This window comes from Miscanthus floridulus, chromosome 1 (genome assembly GCF_019320115.1).
Source record: "Miscanthus floridulus cultivar M001 chromosome 1, ASM1932011v1, whole genome shotgun sequence".
Taxonomy (NCBI): Eukaryota; Viridiplantae; Streptophyta; class Magnoliopsida; order Poales; family Poaceae; genus Miscanthus; species Miscanthus floridulus.
The window spans coordinates 188,220,647-188,248,209 of NC_089580.1; the positions used below are offsets into that span (position 1 = coordinate 188,220,647).

The window sequence follows — 27,563 nt, forward strand, 5'->3', positions numbered from 1 at the left end:
TGAGGGTAGCTCAATGACACGCTTTACTAGAGTTGCTCTTCGCGACTCCCACGGGGCGAGCACAATGCCCCTCACAAGCACTTCTCCGGAGCGCCGCACAAGCTTCTTGCGCGCTTCGACGGAGACCACCACCAAGCCGTCTAGGAGGTGGCAACCTCCAAGAGTAACAAGCACCACCGGCTTGCAACTCGATCACCTAGTGCCACTCGATGCAACCTCACAATGCAATCGCACTAGAATCGCTCACTCACACAATCGAATGATCACTATCAAGTATGTGTGTGATGGAGGGCTCCCAAGCACTCTCAAGCATGGACACAAAGTCCCCCAAGGTGCTCCACTTCAGCCATGGCCGAGGGCCACTTCTATTTGTAGCCCCAGGGGCTAAACTAGCCGTTACCCCTTCACTGGGCAACGGTCGGGCCGACCGGACGCTCCGGTCGTGTTGACCGGACGCTGGACCTCAGCGTCCGGTCGCCCACAGACGACCACGTGTCCCGGTTCCAACGGTCACTTGACCTGACCGGACGCTCCAGCTTCAACTGACCGGACGCTGAACCCCCAGCGTCCGGTCGTTTCCAGTAAGCTCCCGAGCATGACCGGACGCGTCCGGTCGAACGCGATCGGACGCAGCCAGCGTCCGGTCACACTCCAGCGACTTCTACACTCCACGTCAGTGCGACCGGACGCAGCCTGCCAGCGTTCGGTGCATTTAGATCCAGCGTCCGGTCAGTTGACCGACGCCAGCATCTTCTCCATTTTCTTCACCCTTGCTCAAGTGTGCTAACCACAAGAATTTGCATCCGACGCAATAGAAAATAGACATTCCATTTTCCCGAAAGCGCCGAATCCCGCCTCACAAGCTCGGCGGGAGGGAGAGAGGGACCCAAACCCATCTCGCCCCTACAAACACCACCGCCTTTGTAAATGTGCCAACACCACCAAGTGTACACCACAATGTGTATGTGTGTTAGCATTTTCACAATCATTTCCCAAAGGATGTTAGCCACTCAACTTGCCACGCCACTCGATCCTAGCGACAATGCAAAGTTAGATCACTCGAGTGGCACTAGATGACCGATATGCAAATAAGTTTGCCCCTCTTGATAGTACGGCCATCTATCCTAAACCCGGTCATAAACTTCTCTACACACCTATGACCGGTGAAATGAAATGCCCTAGGTTATACCTTTGCCTTGCGCATTCCATTCCATCTCCTCTAATGTCGATGCAACACATGCACCAACACGATCAACAATGATATGATCCACTTCATATCATCACATGATCATATTGGTTCATCGATCTTGACTCTACTTGCTTTTCACCGTTGCCATCGTCCATCGGCGCCAAGTCTTGCTCAAGCTTCACCGCCACGCGGTCCATCACTCCAAAGCCTTCGACTTGCCCTTCACGCTTGCAACCGGTCCATCAAGCCAAGTCTTGTCTTGATCTTCTCCACCTTGATCACATGACTCAATGTCATGTCTCATGTGCATTTAAGCTCCTTCATCATCACATGTGTGAGCTTTGCAACATCTCCAAGCCATTTTCACCTTCATGGCATATGTTGCTCACACACATGTACCTATGGACTAATCACCTGTGTATCTCACATAAACACAATTAGTCCACCTAAGTTGTCACTCAATTACCAAAACCAAACAAGGACCTTTCAACATCTTCTCCAATGAATCTACAATGTGCTAGTTTCACGCCAATCATCTAGCAGCTTCATGATATTGGATATACTTGCCATTGTAGTTACTTTTCCATCGTGTTGTAGCGAAACTCCTCTCAGGCTTCTTTGCACCATTTGTGCTGAAAACCTTAAATGGACTTGAGTGTCGTGAAGCACCAAATGTTTATGCAACGATCTCTCAGGACAAATGTGTTCGATAGCCAAAATGTCAGCCTACATCAAAATTAGGTTCTTACTTCTTAAATTTTGATCTAAAAGAATTGATGCTAACAACAATAAGAGAAACAAGCGGTAGAGCGTAGTCATAATTTACCTTGAAACATCATTACCACGAGATTTTGAAACAAGCAGAAGCCCAGAAACTGAATTTTTTGCAACTGAAGCTTTCCTATCTAAGGACCAAAATTTTGATGCATGAATGTAAATCCTAGATAAATGGGGAGCTAGCGTATGAAACTTATGTGATGAACAACCATGCTCTAGCACCACAGAGTAGAGAGAAACCTAAAGAGCAGCCTCATTATTTTCATACGAAACTTAGTTGCCATTATCAGCTAGGTTTCCTTCAGTATTAGCAATTCCATAGTCAGTGCCCCAAATATGATCACATTTTGGAGTTTCATCCAAATATCGACCTGCTTTGCCTCTTAAGTGACTTTACCTTCAATCTCTCTGTCCTCAATGGTATTACCATTAGTTACTTTGCTCTGAATAGATTTACCATTAGTGACTTGATATTCAATGACCTTATCATCCTTTATTCTGTCTTTAATGTCCTCATCATTCTTTGCTCTGTCTCAGCAGCTTTGTCATCGGTGGCTCTGCCTTCAACAATGCTATCATCCTTGATTCTGCCCTCAACTGCTTTATCGTATGCGGGTTATTAGTAAAAAAAGAAAAAAATCCATCTCAAAGAAAAAAGGAACAAAACTTACACCATTTAAATATGAAAAGATCAGACAAATATTAAAGCAATGGATATTAGTATGATTGCTATTTTACATCTACAGACAACAAATCACGAATGACTCATTGATGTCTAATGGAATGCATAAATAACCAGCGCCATAGTCATAAATTAAGTCTGTTGAGCTAAAGAAAACAGGGAGACAAAAATAACCATTTCCCTTGCTTATCTGAACAATCCAACAGTTGCTGCTGCTTTCACTTCACCAACAAAAGATAAATATCAAGTCACTGCTAGTTTCTTCCAAACTATCATGCCTGCTTGTTCACAGAGGTGGGAACATCATCACAAGATTATGTAAATTCGATTAGCATTCTATCTCTTTCTAGCAAGAAGTCAATTATGGCTACCAGCTCAAGATTATGATTTAGTAGTACATACTACCATCTTATTAATTCTAGAGCTCAGAGAAATAATGTGGTAAGATATTTCACTACCTTAAACAGTCCCTGTTTGTATTATTACCAGCAATAATCTTAGTATTTTTTATGAAACTATCCTAAGGTACAAAATTACACGTGACAATCGAGTCATGCAAAGATTAGATAGAAAATATCAACGGTGTACGAACCCCATCATCCTCTTCCTCATCATCATCCCCAGCATCATCCTGCTCAATGGTTCGCCATGGTGCAGCGGAAGATTAAGCACCATACAAAAATAGGAAAAAAGATTATCAAGGTTGTTTGAATTTTGACATTGGTCTATACACTCACAATCACCGATTTTAAGGAGCGCCATCAGCCTGTCGGCAACGTCGAGCACCTCGGTGTCCTACAGGGGGCACGCGAAGGCCTTGAGATCACGTACTCGCCACCGGCAGCATCATGTATGCCCGTTCCTACAAAAAGCAAGAGGAATCAGCAGCGATCAGCGAAGTGCCTAGCCTGGGTGCAATCAACACCGCAAGATTGGCCTCTTGCTAGCTCTTGGATGACGCGAGCGAGGGCGAGATTGTTCTCTTGCTAGCTGAGGCTAGTGAACGGCCACCTCCCATCAGCCGGCGGTGCGACCGCCACTGCAGGGATCGATCGCCACCGCAACATGGTAGATAATCATGTTCGGTTGTTTTGCATGAAGAAAAATCATAACCTCCTGATGAGAATAATTTCTTATTTGATTTAATTTAATTGATTGATAGTAGTTTCCTTTTGCATGCAAGAAAAGTTATATCACAACAGGCGTGATGGTCGCGCGAGGAAGCATTTCCTTTTGCATGGAAGAAAACTGCCATGATTGCCACCTTACGCGGGTCTCATGCAAGGAAAATCAACAACTGCATGCAAGGAAAATCAACAACTGCTGTGATTGTTGTACGGAAGTGGGATCGATCGCATGAGGTGGCAAACGAATGAACCAAGGCAATTGTGGCACAAAAATGATGTCCACACTTTGTTCTTTTTAGTTGTAGGAGAAGGAATGAGATCATTTTTCATGGGCATTGGGCCTAAAGGTTTCTATCCGAGGGTAGTAGGCCTTCAGTGTTGCCCTTGCTGGGCCAGTCCGTAGGGGTTGCCATTGTTGGGCCTCTCCGTAAGCAATCTATGCTTTAGTAAAAATTTCATAGACATGATCCATTGTGTATGAAATTTTTACTACACTTCAAGCATACAATAGTTAGTCCACCATAAAAAATTTACCACAATTGGACCATAGAAACTGCAGTTATGAATTATTACAATTAATTACAAAAAAACATAGATTTAAAGCTACAACAAAAATTTTGTACTAAAGCATACCATATTATATGTTCACTGTGTAGATCTACTCATTTAGAGTCCACCAAATTAGATTTTCCATTTTACAATTTTTCTGTGATTTACTATGATTTTTCAAAGATTTAGTCAAAATAAATAAAAAAGAAAAAAAAAACAAAACCGCCTTCAAAACCACTTATAACAGGGTTGTTGGTGTTTATTAACTTGTGACTTGTTTTAGTAACCACCTATTAATTACCTACATCTTCTAACATTATTTTACTAGGTTGTCATCCCTAGTGATGATGCTAGAGATGCTCGGTGGTACTGCCTAGCATCACTACTATACTAAGTAGTTTATTATTTTATGTGACTAGAAAGAACATAAAGATATATGAATGAAAAGGAATCTGAAGCGCACATATAATTATATTATTGTAGTACTTCACCCGAGAGTATTCTAAGTATCGTTATTTATATTTTACCACAGGAAAGATCTAGCATGGACATGTATTGATAACTTATATTATTGATGGAGAAGTAAACCATAACCAATATTCTACCCATAATAGGGGTAAGTCATAGGATAAGAGATATGATAAGTATTGATCAATGATGATGATAAATAATTCAGAGTACTCCTTTCTACGGCATTAGCATAGTTAGGTAGAATATTAGAGGAATAATTCATAAGTCATTCTTAATTATAAGTCAAAGCATACATTGATTAGTGTAATTATATCTAGTAATCATGGCTAAGATCATCTTTATATCTACACATAAGAGATATTACTAAGAAAGATTAAGAACAGAGCTTGTCTTTCTTCGTAACTAGATCATACTTGGATACCTATATTCGAGGAGTGGACTACAAAGGACTCAACGGGAGGATCACATCCGCGATCTACCACATGGCCCGGAATATAGGGTGTATCTGTAAGTAAACAACGTATAAGAACCACGCTTACACAATGTTGACCACTCACTCTGTGTACTTTGGAGCGAGCGCTTTGCGAACTTATGCATAAACATAATGATAAACTAGATATACTAAGTATATAATCAAAGTAGACGATGAATATTATAACAAAGAACATGAATAAGATAAATATTAATATTGTCATAACAATTATAGCAAGCATATAAAAATAATAGAGATACAAAAAAGAGGGGGTACAAGGATTATACCAAACCACGCTCTTGACACGATCGGGAATCCAAGCGAAGCCTGCTTGTCTCCCTCTAAACCTAACCTAACTAGCTATGTCCTAGAATTACTAGAGCTCTGAGGATGATTAGGGTTTATGTCTTCTCAAATGACTTGATGCCTCAGGGTGGGTGGCAGGGGCTGGTATATATAGCCTAGAGACGTGGTGTCCTCTAGTGTCATCTAGAACCTTCTAGTGTCCATTTCACGGCGGATAAGCGCAATTAAATCTGACATGTAGGTCCATATTGATGGTTTTCTGGTTAAACCCTGCAGAAAATACAGATTCACCAAAACTCATGAAATTTATTAGTTTAAACCCCTAGACCTTTGTTGGTGATCATATTTATACCCTTATTCATGTTTCTTTGACGGTCTATAATGGTTGTTAACTACCGTCAACAAGGGTTATGGAGGTAAGATGAACGGTTTTAAAAGTTGAGGGAGGTGTTTTGCCTAGTTTTGGAGTTAATGGAGGAAAAGCGGCTTCCGCGAAAGTTGAGGGACGTAATGTGGATTTTTTCCTTTCATTTTTGTTTGTCCTTGCGTTCATCATTTTCTCCGGTGCGGTGAACTGATTCGCTAGGGCTGGGGCCTAGGGCGTCCGATCAGGATCTGCCGAGAGCAATTGCTCTTGCGGGGAGCGAACGCGGTGACGGAGGCTATGCGTGGAGTTCTCCGCCTTTGTGAAGACGCCGGAGCGACAACGTCGCCGGGAAGAAGGGGGAAGCGGAAGGGGGGGGGGGGGGGGGATAGCGGTGCGGGATGCTCCTATTGCAAAGGTAACCCACTGATGAAACTGACTTGCAAGTCTAACTCGTACAGAGTTTGAATTTGTCCGTACGGTCAATTTGTTTTTCTTTTCCAAAAGAGGGCCGACTTGCGAGTGGTGTTGTTCGTACCAAATTGTCCACATGATTTGATTTCACGAGATTTTGCTCAATTGTCCGTGCATACGCATTATCATCACTGCATGCTTGAATGCCTGCTTGCATAAATCATTTCTTTGCCAAGTTCTTTCGGCCTGGAATGTCAAACCGATCGAGCTATGACTTCTACATGAGTGTTGGGAGCATTTTAGTACTGTGCATATGATTTCACATGATCACATAGCCATGCATGTTCACGTCATACGACATTTCATCTTGGACTTTCCTGTGTGGAATAATGATCCGTGGCAGGAACGTACAAGAAAGCTCACGCACCAATCTCTGGATTTTCCTCGGATGCACTCGCAAGCTCCCCCGGCATAGCATGCCTCGCTAGTCGCTATAATCCCTTTGAATTGTTCTCCACCCAAATCTTTGAGTTTAATGCATAATGTGACATGCTAGTATTTTATTGTTCAGTTGTCTCGCAATGGTCACCACACCACAATCGGATTCTTAAATTCATTAGTAAAAAAATACACTTGTGATGCCTTTGCTTATGCCGATTGCCGACATCACGTGCATACACATGAACAGGAAGGGTTTAATTTGAAATTTCTAACACCTCCAATCTCATCCGATCGATGTGCGATCACCCTTTTTTACTTTGCCGATGTGCTGATATAGATCTGATCTACTGACATACCCGCAAACATTTTTGCTCTCTTTTCTTGCATCCTCTTTATCTTGTGCACTCCACTTCTTTGCCGCCATCTTTTTCGCTAAGCTTAATCACGTGGCGCCGGTACAATTTACGAGTTGATTAGTATTACCAGCAAACACACGCAAATTAAATATAGTATTGTTAGGTTGTCAGTTGATCGAGAAACATGGATAAGATTAGCCGTTTGAGATAGTGTCGTCTAGCGTAAAGGTAGGGGATTGAGAGGATCATTACATTTTGTCGTACCCATAAAATACCTAATCCTATGCAACATAGCACTAGTAGCTATGGTTGATGGCACAATTAGTGGATAAGTCATAAGGGTCTCAAGAGGGCCATGCACTGATCGAGCATTTGCAATTATATATACACCTTCTAGAATGTTCTAATTGGACCAAAGCAATAGGCTTTGAAAGTTCAAAAGCCCGTTGCTTTGGTGATAGCTAGTGCCCTGGCATCACAAAATACTGTTCACCTACCAGCTGTTCGGCTCGCTGGAGCCGGCTGCTTCCCCTCACAAAATACTGTTCACCTACCAGCTAGAACATTGTTTTTCTTTCCCAACGAATCAGCCGAAAACGACCAACAGGCTTCAATCCAGCTCAGCCGAACAGACTTTCGCCCCCGGTCGTTGTTAAACTTGTAATGTGTGATTACGACTTAATCATACAATGAATGATGTGCTTATCCGAACTGCATGAAGCCCGGCCAGTTGACTTGGTGCATTATTGGTATATTATATCTTATAAGCTAATAATTATAGGAACTCATTCTTTCTCAAACTTTTTTTTTCTTGATGCAGCGCCCCTGCTCTCTTCTGCGTGCTTGAAGCCGCAGCTGATGGAGCAGCAGCTGCAACTACACAGGTTAGTAGCTACAATGCTGCATATTCACTTTTGGCATGTTCACTGGTTGATTTCTGGGCTGGTTTGGATTAGATGGTGTTGGTTTGTTGTGAGAGAAAAACACTGTTGGCTGGTTGAATAAGCTTGGCTGAAACCAATAAGCGAACATGGTGTTTGAGTTATGTCTTTTGCCTGAATGAATCACAGTTGTTGGCCTACGTATTCATATTTTGAGCTATGTCTTTTGTCATTCCATACATCATATCCCAGATGTACGAGTGTTAGCTAGCTACTTCAATAAAACATCCACATTTTTTACTGAAAAACATTTACTTATTTCATGCCTCGAGTTTATCACGGAAGCCATGCCATGCCTAAAAAATTCTCGTTCATGTATAGTATTATCTATAGCTAGCAAAGTAGTGCGGATATTTTTGGTGCGAAGTTGATGTACAACATGGTACACGTCATGATCCCCACTATATGTTTACAACTGAAAACAATTGCAGAATATCTTATCAACGCTCATTTGAAAATACATACTGTGACGAATCTTTAACTACATTAAGGGGGTGTTGGTTCTACCTCCTAAATTTTAGTCGTTGTCTCATCGAATATTTAGACACATATATGAAGTATTAAATATAGATTATTTACGAAACTAAATGCACAGATTGAGACTAATTTACGAGACGAATTTATTAAGTCTAATTAGTCCATAATTTGACAACGTTGTGCTACAGTAAACATGTATTAATGATGAATTAATTAAGCTTAATAAATTCGTCTCGTTGATCACTGATGACTTCTGTAATTTATTTTTTATTAGTATCCGAACACCTCTTACAACACCCTATGTGACATTCGATATAACACCTCTTAAACTTTAGTCTCTGCATCAAATACCCCAATGACAGATGGGCGATGACGTACTTGTCCAAAGCTTGGCTAGCTAGGAATCTTGTGTCACCGATTCTGACTGAACCACTCTAATTGCACTTGCTCTCTTTTGGGGGCCTTGTAGACCTAGTATTACACAAATTGAAATAGTCACACATATCCTGTGAAAAATAGCATGTCGATACAAGGCAGGCACACACACACGATTGTTTTTTCTTTGTGCAAAAAAATCTTTGGAGATGGGCCCATCAATCAGGCCATGCAAGCAAGCAGACAAGTTTGGAGAGAAAAAAGAAAAAGGGAGAAAAAGGCAGCGCGGCATCGGATGAGTCACCACGCGTTGACACAAGTGGCGCCTGCGCGATATGCCGCGATGGCCGATGGTGCCCCGGCTACTGATCTGAGAGCTACAGAGGCATACTACCCCGCTTAAAAATGAAGTCGTTTTTGACAGCGACACGATCTCTAAAGTATAATTTTAACTACTTATTTTTATAAAAATATTTATCTAAAAATGATATATGTAATTTTGTATGAAAATATTTTTCAAGACAAATCTATACATATAGTTTTCACATCTCTAAACTCAACAACTTAAAAGTTATTCGTGATTTATATTGTCAATGTTTGACTCAAGGTGTTGAGTTCATAAACCCGGGGTCCCTCAGGGACTAGCTTCCCAACAAAGGCTCGGCCCAACAGACGACATTGCGAGTAACACGTAACTCATGGGCCGACCCAAAAACCTAGACGACAGGCCAGAAGGACGATTCAATCTCCAACCGGAAGGCCTGGCCGAGGAGGAACGACGCCCGCTTCTGACTCCGGCCCACCTCTCCGACCAGAAGGCCTGGCCAAACACCACTTCCGACTCCGACCCGCTTCTCCGATCGGGGATGCGTCGAACCCATGCTTACAAATCCTCTCCAACTGGCGCAATCAGAGCCGACTAGGACCAACCGATCGGGGACGCCCGCTCGGTAAGGACCAGAAAACAGACGGAGAAAGTAAGGCAGCACACTCAAGTCAACCGCAATACCAAGGATAGTACCATGTACACATGCAGGACAGTACCCTACGACCTCCCTAACATGATAGAACACAAGCAGTATTGTAGACGCCGATATTTTCCCCTACAGTGTTGTGGCCGCCATCAACTTCCATACCAGACAAATACGGTAAGGCTCCCCCCATGTGCCTCTGAGGCATCGACAGTGTTGTGGGCGTCGGCATTTACCGTGCTAGGCGAATATGGTAAAATCCTCTGCATGCCTTTCGGCATCAACAGTATAGTAGGTACCGACATTTGTCATACCTAAAGAAGACGACGCAACCTCCCATGTGCATCTGACATTCAACAGTATTATAGGCGCCTATCATCATCTTGTACCCGCCAGCGTGGGCAGCAAGACTTAGCAGCGAACATACTCTTTTCCTCTCACTTGTAAGACCATCCCCTTCAACTATAAAAGGAGATACGCTCTCTTCCAACAGATAGGTTGATTCAGATCGATCAAGTTCACTAGTACACAATAACAGAACCACCAGGTTTAAACCTCGAGCACACGCTCGAACACATAGCACATAGCAGAGTTCTCGTCACTCTCGATCCCTCTGACCAGAGTCCGACCAGACCTCTTGTACCCCACATCTTTCTCCTTCTCATTTGTAACCCCACTACAAACTGCGAGCATCTGGGATCAGAAATAAAGTCACCGACCGACTCAAACTGGATGTAGGGCACATTGCCTGAACCAGTATAAACCCTGTGTCATTGAGTGCTAGACCACCTCCGATCACAACATACGGTAAAACTACAAATATTTACGTGTTGGTCACTTTCTGTACCGATAGTTGACACTGTTCGTGGGAAAGACGCTGTACGTTCAACACTTTTGGTCACCGGATGACCCACTTTTCCACCACCTTTGCCATGGCGGGCTCAAGCGATACGACTAGCTTCGGCTCACTAGAGTTTTCCGCACTCCCACCTGTTGGGATGTGGGTTCCACCCATCTTCGAGCTATCTTAGGCCTTCCTCTTCGGAAGTCTAGACTTCGTCGCTAACCGGCTCGGCGTACTACACCTCTGCGAGGAGGCACTCGTTCTGGCGCCCGTTGGAGGGGCGCCCTCCATCGACTCTGGGACACACGATGACTTCGACGATGAGGCATCTGTGCTTTATTCCGAGCCAACTCTCTGCTCAAACCCTGCTGTGAGTAATGTGCATACTGTTATTTACTCTCTATTTACTATCTCCCACCGATTATCCGGAGGGACCGTATCATCCGCACCACGAACATCGTACGATCGGTTCCCCTATGGCCTCACGTCCCTTGCGGACGCGTGCGCACAGGGGCTCCAAAGGACGCTGGTGACATCCCCTCTCACATTTGAATCCATGGGAATGACGAGCTATGCTCCTACCACTTTCCACGAACTCCCGGATAACGAGGGTGAGAGCGATGGCTCCAGCATCGGCGACGTGGTATCTAGCAACCATCCGTCCTGGGAGTGCGCTATAGCAGACGCTCCGGGGCAGCTGAAGGTGGTTGCGGAGTCTGTGCAGACTCACACCCCTCTAGACCCACGTGCGGGGACCCTCGCGCTCACACATGAGCTCGTCAAAGAGCTACAGCAACGACGGCAGAACTAGTCGTCGCTTGTGCCGGCGTGCTCGATGCAGCATGTTGCGCCCCATGCGCATGACCTAGGGTCGCACTCACTAGGTCCAACGCAACATCATGAATGAGGGGAACGACCCCCCATAGTTCGCTCAGGCTAGCTAGAACATCGCCGTTGCAGCAATGCTCCTGCGCGGTGTTCCCGAGCCAATCGCCCCCCAGGAGCGGGCGGTCTACAGGAACCTCCAGGAGCTGGTAGAAGCCGCCATCGTTCAACAGGCGGAAAGCTCTGCATCGCGACTCCGACATGCATCCTCTCTCCCCACCAGGGGAGTAGGGACACACTAGACGGATCGCTCCATCCGCTCGCCGCTGCAGCCACCAAGCGCGGCTCAGGACGCAGTGGCTACGCCGTGGTTCGACCTGGCGCCTGCTCCGCACCGACCGCCGGTACACGAATGGCCTACTTCGCACCAAGACGCTCGTAGCATCATTAGCAACCAGCATCAGGCCTAGCATGATGATGACATCCACCGAGCGATGGTGAGGGCAAGCGACACGGATCTCGACTGAACCATCGAGGGAAGCGGTGAAACACGCCTTAGGCATGGTCGTCGGCCAGACGACTAGAGTCCCAGCCCTAAGGGCCCGGGACCATGGGCCTTTGACCGACGTATCCAGAGAGCGTTGTTCCCACAATGCTTCTGATGGCCCACCAACATTACCAAGTACACTGGTAAGATTAACCATGGTATTTGGCTCGAGGGTTTCTGGCATACCTACCGAGCCAGAGGGGTGGATGATGACTATTTCATCATTCAGTATCTCCCTATCTATGTGGCAGAACATGTTCGGCCATGGCTTGAATTTCTCTCGCACAACAGCATCCGCGACTGGGTGGACCTCAAGAGGGCCTTCGTCAGAAATTTCCAGGGGATGTATGTCCACCCTAGTAACTCCTGGGACCTCAAGAGCTGCCAGCAAGAGTTCAGTGAGTCCCTATGGGATTACATCCGTAGGTTCTCTCAACAATGCAACTCTCCCCTTGATGTCGTCGACGTGGACATCATCAGTGCATTCCTCTCCAGGACAACCTACGAGTCCCTAATCCACAAGCTTGGCTGCCTGAAGCCCTGTTCCACCCACGACCTGCTCGACATTGCCACTAACCATGCCTTCGGCGAGGAGGCAGTCAGAGCGGTCTTTAACGGAGGCCGGGACAAAGTCAAGGCCAAGCGCATGGACCAAGACAAGGGCCCCTCCACACAGAGGGGTAAGAAGAATAAAAAGGATCAGCACTGACCGGACAACACCATGTTGGTCGTCGTGACTGATCGCATGGGCAAGCAGCCCCAACAGGGACTGGCTGACCACTTCAACAAGCTCATGGATAGCCTATGCACCAACCACACCTACCCCATCAAACACCTCTACAAGGACTATGAGCTCCTCAAATGTTTTCTCCAACAGGCCAGTGGGCCGAAGGAAGGAGACGACAAAGAGGCAGCAACCAAGAAAGAAGATGCGGCGGGTAAAGATAGAGACGACTTTCCCAACCCTGAGGAATACATCATGATCTTCAACGGATCTGACGCCATCTGGTCCAAATGCCAGCACAAGGTGCGCTATAGGGAGGCATGTGCCACTGAGACGGTCATCCCCTCCTTTCTCAACTGGTTAGAATCTTCGATCACCTTCGATCAGAGGGACCATCCCTCCCACGTCGTGAGACCAGGATGCTACCCACTCATCGTCGATCCCATCGTCCGCAAGAAGCACCTCACCAAGGTGCTAATGGACGGAGGCAGTGGCCTCAACATCCTCTACGTCGACACCCTCGATGACATGCGCATCCCCTGGTCAAAACTCTGCCTAGCGGGCTCTCCCTTCCATGGGGTGATCCTGGGAGCGTAGGCATACCCACTTGGGTAGATTGACCTACCCGTCATGTTTGGCAACCAAGCTAACTTTCACTCGGAGGTCCTCTTCGAAGTAGTGGAATTCCTAGGGTCTTACCACACCATCTTGGGGCATCCATGCTATGTCAAATTCATGGCAATCCCCAACTGCACCTACCTCAAGCTGAAGATGCTGGGACCGAACAACATCATCACTATGAGCAGCGCCTTCTCGCACACCTTCACGTGCGACCACGAGCATTTCGAGCTCACCACCATGGTCATCAACTTGTCTGAGCTCCCATGGCTCAGGGAGTTGTCAACCCCAGCAGTCTTAGACTGCAACAAACCAACCTCCTTGATGGCCTTCCGACCGCTCGAGGAAACCTAGGCGGTGGGAATCGACCCCACCGACCCAACCAAGATGGTGCGGATCGGGACCTAGCTCTCGGCTAAATAGGAATGCGAGCTCATCGACTTCCTGCATGCCAATCATGATGTATTCGCATGAAAGCCATCTGACATGCCAGGCATACCGTGGGACATCACCGAGCATGCACTATGCCTCATTTTGGGCTCAAAGCCCGCTAAGCAACGCCGGTGCCGCTTCGACGATGAGAGGCCAAAGGCCATAGGCGAAGAGATCACCAAACTCCTGGTAGCCAGATTCATTAGAGAGGTATTCCACTCCAACCGGCTTGCCAATCCCGTTCTTGTTAAAAAGAAGACCAGGAAATGGAGAATGTGCGTTGATTATACTGGCCTCAACAAAGCGTGTCTAAAGGATCACTTCCCTTTACCACGCATAGACCAAATAGTTGACTCCACCTCGGGTTGCGAGATCCTCTCCTTTCTAGATGCTTATTCAGGCTATCACCAGATTGCGATGAAAGAGTCCGATCAGCTCGTAACATTGTTCATCACCCCGTATGGTTTATACTGCTACGTAACCTTGCCTTTCGGCTTGAAAAATGCTGGTGCCACCTACCAAAGGTGCATGCAGTAATGCTTCACCGATCAAATTGACCCGCTTAATCAGCCTGATCAAGCTGAGCGACCAAAACCAACAATCGTTGTCTATGTTGATGACATAGTGGTCAAAATGGCTCAAGCTTGTGATCTAATCGCAAACCTAGCCGCAATGTTCATGAACCTCTAAAGGTTCAACATCAGATTGAATCCCGAGAAATATGTTTTGGGGTTCCAAATGGGAAGCTGTTAGGATACATTATATCCGAGCGTGGCATCGAGGCCAACCCCAAAAAGATCATGGACATCTCTAACATGGGCCCTATACATAATGTTAAGGGCGTACAAATGCTCACCAGCTGTCTGGCTGCCCTAAGCTAATTCATCTCCTAACTCGGCGAACAGGGGATGTCACTCTACAAGCTCCCCAAAAAGATGGATGTCTTCGTCTGGACTAAGGAAGCTCAGCAGGCTTTGGAGAGCCTTAAAGCATCCTTGATGTTGGCCCCAATCCTCGTTGCTCCCAAACAGGGAGAACCCCTCCTCCTCTACGTTGTAGCAAGCAACCATGTGGTGAGCACCGCCCTGGTCGTCAAAAGGGAGGAGCCAAGACACCACCTTAAGGTCCAGCGACCCGTATACTTCATTGGGGAGGTACTCACCGACCCCAAGGTCTAGTACCCCTAAGTGTAGAAGCTCCTATACACCATGCTGATGGCGACCCGGAAGCTCCTCCACAACTTCACCGACCACAAAGTTGTGGTCATCACTTCATACCCGCTCGGAGACATCATCCGCAACCGCGACACCATGGGATGGATCTCTAAGTGTGCACTCAAACTCATGGGCCATGACATCAGGTATATCCTCCGTTTAGCCATTAAGTCTTAAGCTCTTGCAGATTTTGTTACCGAATGGATGAAGATCTAGCTACTGACCCCAGATGTCACCCACGAGTACTAGACAATGTACTTCGACGGGTCCATCGTCGCGCCCGAATCGGGGGCTGGAGTGGTTCTAATCTCCTCAGATGGGAGTAGGCTCCGCTCTGCCATCCACCTCCACTTTTTAGCCTCAAACAATGTTGCAGAGTATGAGGCCCTCATCAATGGACTACACATCATCATCGAACTTGGTGCTACGTGACTCTACATTCGCGGCGACTCAGAGCTAGTCGTCGATCAGGTCATGAAGGAGTCCTCCTACAAAAGCCCCTCATGGTAGCATACTACTAAGAGGTGTGCAAGCTCAAGGACAAATTCTAGGGAATCGAGCTACATCACGTCCCCCAAAAGGACAACGATGCCACCAATTTTCTCGCAAAATTGGCCGCCAGGCGGGATCTGTCACCTAGCGGGATCTTCATCAACGATCTCTACGAGCCATCCGCACGCATCCTAGAAGGTTCAATTTAGACACACCAGGCCAGCGCTTGGGGGTTTTGACCCTAGTGCCTCTATGACAACTTCACCCACCGACGTCGTTGTGTTGGCACTCGATCAATCTGACTAGCGAGCGCCACTACTCGCCTACCTCCTCGAGAAGATTCTCCCATCCGAAAGGACCAAAGCGCGACGAATCACTCAACACCCCAAGACCTTCGTCGAGATCAAAAACAAACTCTACAAACAAAGTCCGTTGGGAATACTCATGAAGTGCATCTCGACTAACCAAGGGAAGCAGCTCCTCCTTGAGGTCCTTGCCGGAATCTATGGATATCACACGACACCAAGGCCGCTGGTCAGAAAAGCCTTTTGCCAAGGTTTTTACTGGCCCACCGCACTATGAGATGCAGAGGAGGTCATCCGTAGGTGTGAAGGATGCTAGTTCTATGCTCGACAAACCCATTTGCCAGCACAAGAGCTCCAAACCATCCCCATCACCTGGCCATTCATGGTCTGGGGCCTCGACATGGTAGGACCCATCAAAAAAGGCCTAAGCAGCTTCACTTACCTACTCATGGCGGTCAACAAGTTCACTAAGTGGATAGAGGCCAAGCCCATCACCAACATCCGCTTGGAAGAAGAGGTCAAATTCTTCCTCGATATCATCTACTGGTTTGGTGTTCCTAACTGCATCATCACTGACCACATGACTAACTTCATTGGGAAGAAGTTTCTGGACTTCAGTGATGGATATGGCATCAGAATCGACTAAGCCTCGATTGGATACCCACATACTAATGGTTAGGTCAAGCATGCCAATGGCATGATCCTCCAAGGACTTAAGCCATGAATCTTCAACTGACTCAACAAGTACACCGAGAGATGGGTTGTAGAGGTCCTAGCAATCCTCTAGAGCCTAAGAATGACTTCGAACCAATCCATAGGGTTCACACCCTTCTTCCTAGACTCTGGAGCTAAAGCAGTGCTGCCCTTTAACCTCGACCACGGTGCCCCATGAGTGAAGGCTTTCGACCATGATCGATCCATGGAGGCTCAGCAAGAAGTAATAGACCTGCTTGAGGAGGCCCACGAGACGACCGTTATCTACTCCGCTCGCTACCAGCAAACTCTCCATAGGTACCATGAAAGGAAGATCAAGGGGAGGATCCTCGAAGTCGGTGATATCGTACTTCGAAGGACCCAATCAATGAAGGAAAAACACAAACTCTCTCCACCATGGGAAGGACCCTATACAGTGAGCGAAGTGATCTAACTAGGCGCCTACCGACTGTAGAACGACAACGACAACGTTCTTACCAACACTTGGAATATTGAACAGCTACGTCGTTTCCCCCTAAATTTGGTTTTACCACTTTTTAGTCAACACTTGCTCCTATAAAGCACCCTAGCCCAAACATTTTCAGCCCGGGTCGCTCGAGGGCTCCATGAGGGTACAATACTAGATACTACCTCTCTTTTTACTATCACATGGTAAAAACTTTGTCCCCAAACGAAAGTGCATTCCATTCCTACGTGACTTTGTTCTTACTCCCAACCAAACGCACCCCGCCATGACCTATGGTTACTAGCAGCCGAGCCCCATGGGCCATGCCCAAGTTCTTAAAAGCTGCAGCCTATGGAACGAATGCGTAGGTGCGAAAAAGAAAGGATAAAAATAAAGCTATGCTAGGATAAAAAACAAGAAACGGATAGTGATTCTATCACAAAAATAGAACTAATGTATTCATTGATACAACAACTGTCCACATGGGGGCTCCCCCAAACTTAACGATTACATTTGCTGACTACTTTTACCCCAAATACTACTGCAGCCACTCGACGGTATCGGCTGACGCCAAAGGAGAAGCCACGGCACACACCGTCGGACATAACCTCCACCGCAAGGGCCCCGCCTGGTTCCACTCCCTTGACTTGGGTGAGTGCAACAGGTACCTCAAGGGACCCTCCTAGTTCTGCTCCCTCGACTTCGGTGAGCACAACGAGTACCTCAAGGGTGTCGCACCCATAGATGCTCATCAGAAGAGCATGGAGCTCCTGACCTTCTCATGTAGTCAAGGCAACTCCTAGGTAGGGATGCTGCCACCAAGGTATGGCCACCATGGGTGGAAGAGATCTCATCAGACTTTATGAACTGGCCAACCTGAGCAGTTGTAGGCATGGAACCATCCACCAGCATGATCCTAGGCAACTTCCCCTCCAACAAGACTCACCCGGTGAAGATCCACCAAAAAGAATCCACGCACGGCTCCATCCCAAAAAATGCCTCGTAGATGAACCCAGCGTGCCACCTCCTTCAGCGGAAGTCGTCCCTTCTTAGACAAAGACGAACAGCACCGCCTTAGGCAGCCTCTAGCTTGACATCGCTCTCTGAATTCACTAAGGGATCTGTGAGTCCTCCCCTCACTTACCCTTTCTCTCACTTAGGAACCATCACGGCATACATGCACTCTCGGTGAGGAGGAAGAAGTAGGAGAGGCAATAGTTAGAGAACAAGCTAAGGACTGCAACAAGAAGCCCTCTCCCTCCCCCTATTTAAGGAGGAAATGCGATAGCAGAAGAAGGGCAAAGGATCAGAGTGAAAAACTCTCTCCCTTCCCTCATTCAATGCGGATGGGAAATGATGGGACGCACCCTGACCGATGGGACGCACACTGACCGATGGATTGATGCCTGGTCAGATGGGATGTGGCCTGGGTATAGCCCACCACTACCACATGCTGGGCGCAAAAACCAAAATGTCACCATGCGTAGGTGGCCCTTCGCCTCCCTAGGCGGGGCTTGGAAAAACCTAAACAACGGGATCTCCGCTAGGAGAGACCATCGGGCTTCGCAAGTCGATCGAATGGCTCAGGGAAACACTGAGAGACAGGTAAGGAGCAAAGGGATGCCCCATGTAGGCCATGCCGACTCTGTCACAAACGACGAGCATGGGTCCTGATCAAACATTTCCAATTGAAGCTCTTCAAACCCCGTCACTCGAGTCATCAAGGTAACACTACCGACCCCCGCTATTTTTTATATAATCATTCATACATTCATACATGCATTCATTCCATACACCCGTGCCCCCCCAGATGATTTGGGCCCTGAATCACTCAGGGGCTCGAGAACTAAGGCATCACACGTGCGGCGAAATGCATCACAACGCTCCGTGTTGCGTCATGAAGCGGTAGTTGCCTCATTCAACATGAGCAACAACCGATCGGGATTCAAAGGCTGGCCCACAAAGAGCATCAAACAGAGCTAGGGGAGAAAACACAGATGATCCGCATGCGGCCCTCGCCCAGTCTTCCCCAAAGTAGATAGGGTCATCTCAACCTTCTCGTTCGATCCTAAACCACTCGCCAAACCCACAGAATCTCCATCGAGGGGAGGCTAGCAGGCCACCCGGGCCGGTCTCCGAAATGACCCAGGCATCTACTGGGTTACAGGTAAAGGAGCAGTGGAATATCACTAGAGGGATATGCCGACCCTATCACGAATGATGGACCTGAATTCCTCTCGATCATACCCGTTAGCGAGCTCACAGAGCGCATCACTCGAGCCCGAGCGATCGAGGCAAGCCACAAAACTCAGCCCCTCCAATTGTGAGAAACCGAGAACGGGGTAATGCATAAAACTCAAACCGACCCCTACCAAGTCCAATAGGGCTCAGGGGATCAAGATCCCTAAACTAACCGATGCTAGGATCCATGACTTCAACTTGCCTGATCCCACGGCGCACACCGACGCCAGGATCCGCGAGCTCCATCTCGTTCGATCCCTAAACTAACTGACTAATTACTTCGGCTGCGCGGGTTGCACTGACGCCAGGATTCACGACTCTAACTCGCCCGATCACATGGCGCGTACCGACGCCAGGATCCGCGAGCTCCATCTCGTTTGATCCCTAAACTAACTAACTAACTGCCTCGGCTGCGCGAGCTACACTGACATCAGGATCCACGAACTTTGCCTCGCCTGATCCCTAAACTAAACTGCCTCGGCTGCGTGGGCTGCACCGACGCCAGGATCCATGACTCTGACTCACCTGATCCCACGGCGCGCACCGACGCCAGGATCCGCGAGCTTCGTCTCGTTCGATGCCTAAACTAAACCACCAACTCCGTCTCGACTAAAATACACGCATACACGCCCGCTGACAAAACCCTCCAGACGATTCTGCCCGAAACACCCGGGGGCACGGGGGCTACACCCGCAGGTGCGCTCACGCGCACCCACTGACAAAACAAAAACTTTCCTCGCTGACAACACGAAACCCCCCAGACGATTCTGCCCGAATCGCCTGGGGGCTCAGGGGCTATACCCACGGGTGCGCTTGCGCACACCCGTCGTCGAGACAAAAATCTCTCAGACGATTCTACCCGAATCGTCCGGGGGCTCGGGGGCTCCTGTCGGGTTCATAAACTCGAGGTCCCTCAGGGACCGACTTCCCAACAAAGGGTCGGCCCAACAGACGACATTGCGAGCAATGCGTAACTCATTGGCCAACCCAAAAACTTAGACGATAGACCAGAAGGACGATCCAATATCCGACCGGAAGGCCTGGCCGAGGAGGAACGACACCCGCTTCCGACTCCGGCCCGCCTCTCTGACCGGAAGGCCTGGCCAAACACCGCTTTCGACTCCCGCCCGCTTCTCCGACCGGGGATGCGCCGATCCCCTGCTTACAACTTCTCTCCAACTGGCGCAATCAGAGCCGACTAGGACCAACCAACCGGGGACGTCCGCTCGGTAAGGACCAGGAAACGGACGGAGAAAATAAGGTAGCGTACTCAAGTCAACCGCAATACCAAGGATCGTACCCTGTACACCTGCAGGACAGTACCCTACGACATCCCGGGCATGACAGAACGCAATCAGTGTTGTAGGCGCTGACATTTTCCCCTACAGTGTTGTGGGCGCCATCAACTCACATACCAGACAAATACGGTAAGGCTCCCCCCACGTGCCTCTGAGGCATCGACAGTGTTGTGGGCGCCGATATTTACCGTGTCAGACGAACATAGTAAAACCCCCTGCATGCCTCTCGGCATCAACAGTATGACAGGTACCGATATCTGTCATACCTGAAGAAGACGACACAACCTTCCACGTGCATCTGATATTCAACAGTATTGTGGGCGCCTATCATCATTTTATACCCGCCGACATGGGCAGCAAGACTTAGCAGCGAACGTACTTTCTCCCTCTCACTTGCAAGGTCATCCCCTTCATCTATAAAAGGGGATACGCTCTCTTCTAACAGATAGGTTGATTCAGATCAATCAAGTTCACTAGTACACAACAACAGAACCACCAGGTTCAAACCTCGAGCACACGCTCGAACACATAGCGCATAGTGGAGTTCCTGTCACTCTCAGTCCCTCTGACCAGAGTCCAACCGAACCTGTTGTATCCCTATCTTTTTACTTCTTGTTTGTAACCTCACTGTAAACTTTGAGCACCTGGGCTCAGGAATAAAGTCACCGACCGACTTAAACTGGACGTAGGGCACGTTGCCTGAACCAGTATAAACTCTGTGTCATTAAATACTAAGCCACCTCTGATCACGACATACGACAAAACTACAAATATTTATATGTTGATCACTTTCTAAACCAACACCAGGCTTATCGTATTTTTTAGTAGGGATGGAGTATGTTTTTTTAAGGACGGATGGCCACACCAACGACTACTTCTTCAGTGCAGCAGCCAGCACTCCAGCAGATCTACGTGATGCGAATGCGACGGCAACGGCAAGGGCAAAAGATCTCTGCAGAGCTATAGACTAAATATTGCGCGGAGAAAATTCAAAGTCTCTCCGAGTTGGGCTTAATTTACCGGCCCTCATGGAATTACTGTATTTACCCTGTCAATGCAAGTCTTCCAAATTCCAATCAGCATCTACCCTGTATCTTTCACTGTTTTAAAAGAATTTGTGTCAGTTTAGTTGATCTTTCGTTGGTGATGTCTGATGGAGTAGGAATCAGGAAAGCAATTTGGAATGAAAAGTCCCGGTTCCTAGATTCACACGGTAAGTTATGTTTAACCGTAGCAGCACGCTAACCCGGCTCTGTGGCTTTCCCGTGCCCTTGTTAAAAGCGAGTGATGTGCTCGTGAACGTGGTTCATCAAGAACTGCCAGTACGACAACTTACTCAAAGCTATGCAGACATGATTTGACAATTTTCAAATCTTTAGCAAGATGCTAATTGCTCAGCCTCAGAAGCAGAAATAGGGTAGTACAACTTGTTGCCGCTGGTTTTTCGCTAATAATAATAAAGAGACGAATTTTGCACCCGATTTGTATAAGCTATGCAGACATGTTTCTTTTTCTTGTCACATATAAGTACTATACTACAGTAGTATGCAGCCCTCTGACCTCTTTTAACAAGTAACAACACCCATCTGCTTTATTCATTATTGTCATTAGACTAAAGTAGTTGGTGAGCAGGCGGGGGGAGGAGAGATAAGGGCCAACAGCACAGCTCAACAGAAAAGCCAAGCAAGGCTGCTGCAGACTGGAAGACCCTCTGTTTGCGAGTGCAAGAGAGAGGGGGGAGGAGGGGGAGGGAGGAGACCTTGCAGAGGAGCGAAGCAAGCAAGGTGGGAAAGAGTCAGCAAGGGCGGCGGGCTGCCGGAAGGGGAACATGCTCCCTCCTCATCTCACAGGTCTTCCTTCCTCGCTGACTTGCCTCTCTCCAGCCCTCTCTGATCTGTGGTCTATCTACTCCCCGCGGTGTGGCCGGAGCTCTGCTCCCAGCCGAGCTAGTTTTTCTTTTCTTTTCTTTTTGGGATCGTTTCTTGGCTCTTCTGGCCGATTTGCGGTGGATCTGACTAGTTTCTTGGTTGGTCGGTTGGTTTTCGAGTTGATACGGTGCTGGGATTTGTGGGCACATTTCTGGGTGGAGGTGAGGTGATGGCTCCAGCATGTGCTCTGTGCTAAGGCCTTACAAGCACGGCTAGCAGCAAACTTTGTAAAGGAACTGGAGGTGGGGAGTGGGAAGAACTAGTGACCTACCGACGACATTAAGACGCAGCACTGTTTCGCTAGCGCAGCCTATTGGCAGAACTAACTAGTCATGTCTGAGGTCCTGTCATCACATACTTTGGTTGCATGAAGAACAAAAATTCAGAGGGAGCTACCGAGTTGATGCATGGTTCTGATACAGCGCTACTACTAGCTAGCTTACTACCTTAGAGCATGTGCATGCCCAAGTGAGGGGGGTGTTTGATCTGGCGACTAAAATTTAGAAGATGTGTCGAAAGGATGTTGTATGGAGTATTTAGATACTAATAAAAAAATAAATTACATAATGTGTCCACGAGACGAATTTTTAAGCCTAATTAATCCGTCATTAGCACATGTTTACTATAGCAAAACATTGTTAAATCATGAACTAATTAGGCTCAAAAGATTCGTCTCGCAAATTAGTTACAAACTATGTAATTAGTTTCGTAATTAGTCTATATTTAATACTCCATGCATGTGTCCAAATATTCAATGGGACAACGACTAAAATTTAGGTGCGGCAACCAAACACCCCCCCCTACACATCTCGCATGATCAATTTGAGGGCCTAATAGCTTACTACCTTAGTTTCCTTTTTCATGAATTTGGTGGAAAGGTCGATTCTATTGTGTTTTCGAATCTCACATGTTTATTTTTGGGAACTGACCTATGTTTATATTTGGACAGTATGAACTGAAAAACAAGAATAAAGAATTTCCATGAGATGAGACGTAAGGATAATCTCCATGATATTGCTCAATTTGGTTTCGCGAGTAGTTTGTCCTTTTTATTTCCTTATTAGTAGTTTAGTTTCATGCAGCTAGAATTCTAACACCTCTTGTATCCTTGTGCAGAGAATGGCACGGTAATGATTCAATTTGGTCATCAAATGCCTGATTACGACTCCCCAGCTACCCAATCAACCAGTGAAAGCCATCAAGAAGTGTCTGGAATGAGCGAAGGAAGCCTCAATGAGCATAATGATCATTCAGGTTTGCCCCCATATCCATTTTTCACTGTATTCATATCATATCATATCATATCTAGAGGGGTAATAAAAAGGAAAAAAACAAGATAGGATTTTGTTAGTTTCAAACCTTGTATGCATATGTACAATCATAGTTATGTGACACTATTTTCTTCTTGTACGAATACTAGGTAATCTTGATGGTTACTCAAAGAGTGATGAAAACAAGATGATGTCAGCTTTATCCCTGGGCAATCCAGAAACAGCTTATGCACATCCAAAGCCTGACCGTACTCAGTCCTTTGTAAGTTTCAATGCTTGCAGCCTTTGGCCTCGACGGTTTTTTTAGTTCCAATTGTTTACTTGTTCTCCAATGGGCAGTCATGTGAATTACGCATTATGCACCTTTTCAGGCTATATCATACCCATATGCTGATCCATACTATGGTGGTGCAGTGGCAGCTTATGGCTCGCATGCTATTGTAAGTGATCTTTATGCTGTCCAGCCTGTTCGTTCATTACTTTCTCCTTTCTGTTGCTGGTGCTAAGATGTCCTTTATCCACTATGGCTCGCATGCTATTGTAAGTGATCTTTATGCTGTTCAGCATGTTCGTTTGATTGTGGCTTGTCGTAAATGATCGTAAATTTTCAGTCAGAACATTGTTTTTCTCTCATACAAATCAGCCAGCAGTACTTCTTCACGAACTAGCAACGATACAAACCAGCCAACCGAACAGGCTGTGCTAGACAATGGCCCTGTTTGGATCCATGGGTTAGAGCTAGTTTGGGCCAGTTGGAGCTCAACTAGCCCTAAAGTAGCCAAATAGGAGGGCTAGAGTGGGTTATTTGCAACTAGCCCACCCTAAAAAACTATCCCTCCAAAGAGGTGATTATTTGGGCTAGTTGGGGCTATTTGAGGTGGGGTCCACTGTTTTCTCTCTACTTTCACCCGCACCAATGATTTGGAAAGCACATTTATTATCATTTTAACCCTTGTATCCAAACATCTCTTAGGCTAGAGTTAGTTCAGGGCTAGTCCTGAGATAGAAACTAACTCTAATCTCTAGCTGTGCTAGAGTATCAAACAGGGCCAATATTGTTCAGTACGAGTACTTTTTTAGGTCCGTTTTCCTGTGCATGCGTGCGTGCGTTAGCATTCAGCATTGGCTCTTACATGCTTATCTATTGAGACAGCACCCAGCAGCATTGTTCATCTTGTCAGATTTTACTCCTATGTTATCGAAGCATTCGTGCAGCCATTTTTTATATTCCATGCCTGCATAAGTACCCCATTGTCATTCTCTTGGTTACAGTATTACAGCAGCTCTTTTTTTTTCTTTCCTTTTCTTTTCCTTTTTTTTGCTAATTCCAGTACATATGTGTTGCCATTGCTACTGATAATTACAATTATAGCCTCATATTTTGTCTGATAAACAATCAAGCAGATGCACCCTCAGCTGGTGGGCATGGTTTCGTCCTCTCGAGTGCCATTACCAATCGAGCCAGCCACCGAAGAGCCCATTTATGTCAACGTGAAGCAATACCACGCGATTCTGCGAAGGAGGCAGCTGCGTGCAAAGCTAGAGGCTGAAAACAAGCTTGTCAAAAGTCGCAAGGTACTCTCTCGCCGCACTTGATGGCTTTGTACGAATTTTTGTTGTCATTAGGAGTTCCTTTTCAAAAAATGGCACCGTTGCCTTTGGACTCAGTATAAAAACATTCATCTCTACTAGTGCCTTCTTTCCCAGCATAAAAGCAGAACTTCAGAAGTACACTCGGAAAAATAACATTCTGTTTGTGCAGCCGTACCTCCACGAGTCTCGGCATCTGCACGCGATGAAGAGAGCTCGGGGAACAGGCGGGCGGTTCCTGAACACGAAGCAGCAGCCGGAGTCCCCCGGCGGCGGCGGTGGCTCCTCGGACGCGCAACGCGTGCCCACGAACGGCGGCCTGTTCACGAAGCACGAGCACAGCTTGCCGCCCGGCGATCGCCACCACTATCACGCGAGAGGGGGCGGCGCGTAGGGAGCCAGCCCCCCAACTGGCAACTCATCCTTGGCTTATCAGCGATTCGACTCTGGCTCTTGTCTAAACTGAACTGAACTCGGGGTGTCTCTGCAACTGTAACTGTAACTAAACTAGGTGTGTCCGAATTGGCGGTCGCTCTGTACCTGGTACGCGTCGTTGGGTCTGGACTAGAGAGTGGAGGTGATGCTGTCCTGTCTTTAACAGGATCTATTGGTATAAAACTAGCATGTCTACTTGTTGTTGAATAAAATTATGAACCCTAAAATATCTATTAGTGTAGAAACAGTAGGTAGAACAAGAGAAAAAGAGAGAGGTAGAAGATGGACGAGTCAAACCTGACACCGCAGAGGGAGTCGATACAGAAGCGTCGGCCATCTCGTTCGTCGTTGAAGTCTACGCACGGGCAGCGACGTTCAGGGAAGAGGTCGATCAAGCCGTCGACGTCGGTGGAGCGGGCGGCGTGGCTGATGGCTTCTCGTCACTAGCTGCGCCCCTCTAGATCGGATTAGGGTTTAAATTTCGGTGGGGAACTCGGCTCAGGTGAACCTCGTGACTTGAGCCGTCGGCCTCCACCTCTATTTATTGCGCAGTGTGACAGGGGTCCTCCAGCCATAGTGGGTTGAGCGCTCCTGATCAGGGCATGGATCAAAGGCCCAACTGGGCCGTTGAGCCAAGTTTAGAATCAGAGATCAATCTAACAATCTCTCCCTTGATCTCCTACCATCTTTCAATTTCATATCATTTACTCTTGTTCATTCCATTACAGATTAGCGCATAGAGCATGTTTTATCGTCACGGTTAATTGCTGATAGATTTAATAGCTATAAACACACCACTTTGTTCTGAAATAGATACTTAACTTTGGATTTTCTTTTATCCAGGAATTATAGGCTTTTCCTTAAACCCATGCCGGCTACATGTTATCTAAATACGTTGGGTGGTAAGCCTTTTGTAAGCGGATCCACGAGCATCTTTTCGGTGCTTATATGCTCAAGACTTATGATATGATCCCGGACTTTATCTTTCATAACATAATACTTTATGTCAATATATTTGGCAGCACCACTTAGCTTATTGTTATGAGCATACTATACTACCGGATTATTATCGCAGTATAACTTAAGTGGTCTATAGATGTCGTCAATCACCTTCAAACTGGGTAGAAACTTCTTTAGCTAGTTCACCTACCCCGTTGCCTCATAACACGCTACAAACTCGCCATACATTGTGGACGCTGTAGTGACGAGTTGCTTTGAGCTTTTCCATGAAATAGCTCCTCTGCGAGAGTGAATACATATCCAGACGTGGATTTTCTATCATCTCCCGCATAATCAGAATATGAATATCCCAATATATGGAGTGAATCAGATCTTCTATACGTCATCATAAGGCCTTTTGTTCCTTGCAAATATCGCAAGACTTTGTTTACTAATTTCCAATGTTCTATTCTAGGATTACTCTAGAATCTGCCAAGTAACCCGGTAACAAATATCAAATCAGGGAGCGTATATACTTGAGCATATTGCAAGCTTCTTACAGCTAAAGCATATGAAACCGCTTTCATTTGATCGATCTCATATTGGTTCCTGGGGCATTGAAAATCCCCATATCTATCGCCCTTGACTATAGGAGCAGGTGAGGGACTATATTTGTATATACTGAATTTCTTTAAGATTCTTTCTATGTATGCCTTTTATGACAGTCCTAATACCCATTTACTTCTATCTCGGTAAATTTCGATCCCTAGAACAAACGAGGCTTCACTA

General features: G+C 46.8%; 1 protein-coding gene across 2 annotated transcripts; it reads left to right on the forward strand.

Moving 5' to 3' along the window:
• Positions 1-22,283: 22,283 nt before the first annotated feature.
• On the forward strand, positions 22,284-26,018 carry LOC136505953 (nuclear transcription factor Y subunit A-7-like). 2 transcript variants are annotated; one of them, XM_066501095.1, is made up of 7 exons: positions 22,284-22,461; positions 23,489-23,532; positions 23,656-23,793; positions 23,960-24,072; positions 24,182-24,250; positions 25,215-25,385; positions 25,573-26,018. In XM_066501095.1, exons 2-7 carry the CDS (start codon positions 23,526-23,528, stop codon positions 25,792-25,794), a joined length of 720 nt encoding a protein of 239 aa, XP_066357192.1. In that variant the 5' UTR covers positions 22,284-22,461; positions 23,489-23,525; the 3' UTR covers positions 25,795-26,018. The 2 variants fall into 2 exon arrangements, with proteins under 2 accessions (XP_066357192.1, XP_066357185.1); XM_066501088.1 differs by lacking the exon at positions 23,489-23,532.
• Positions 26,019-27,563: the final 1,545 nt, after the last annotated feature.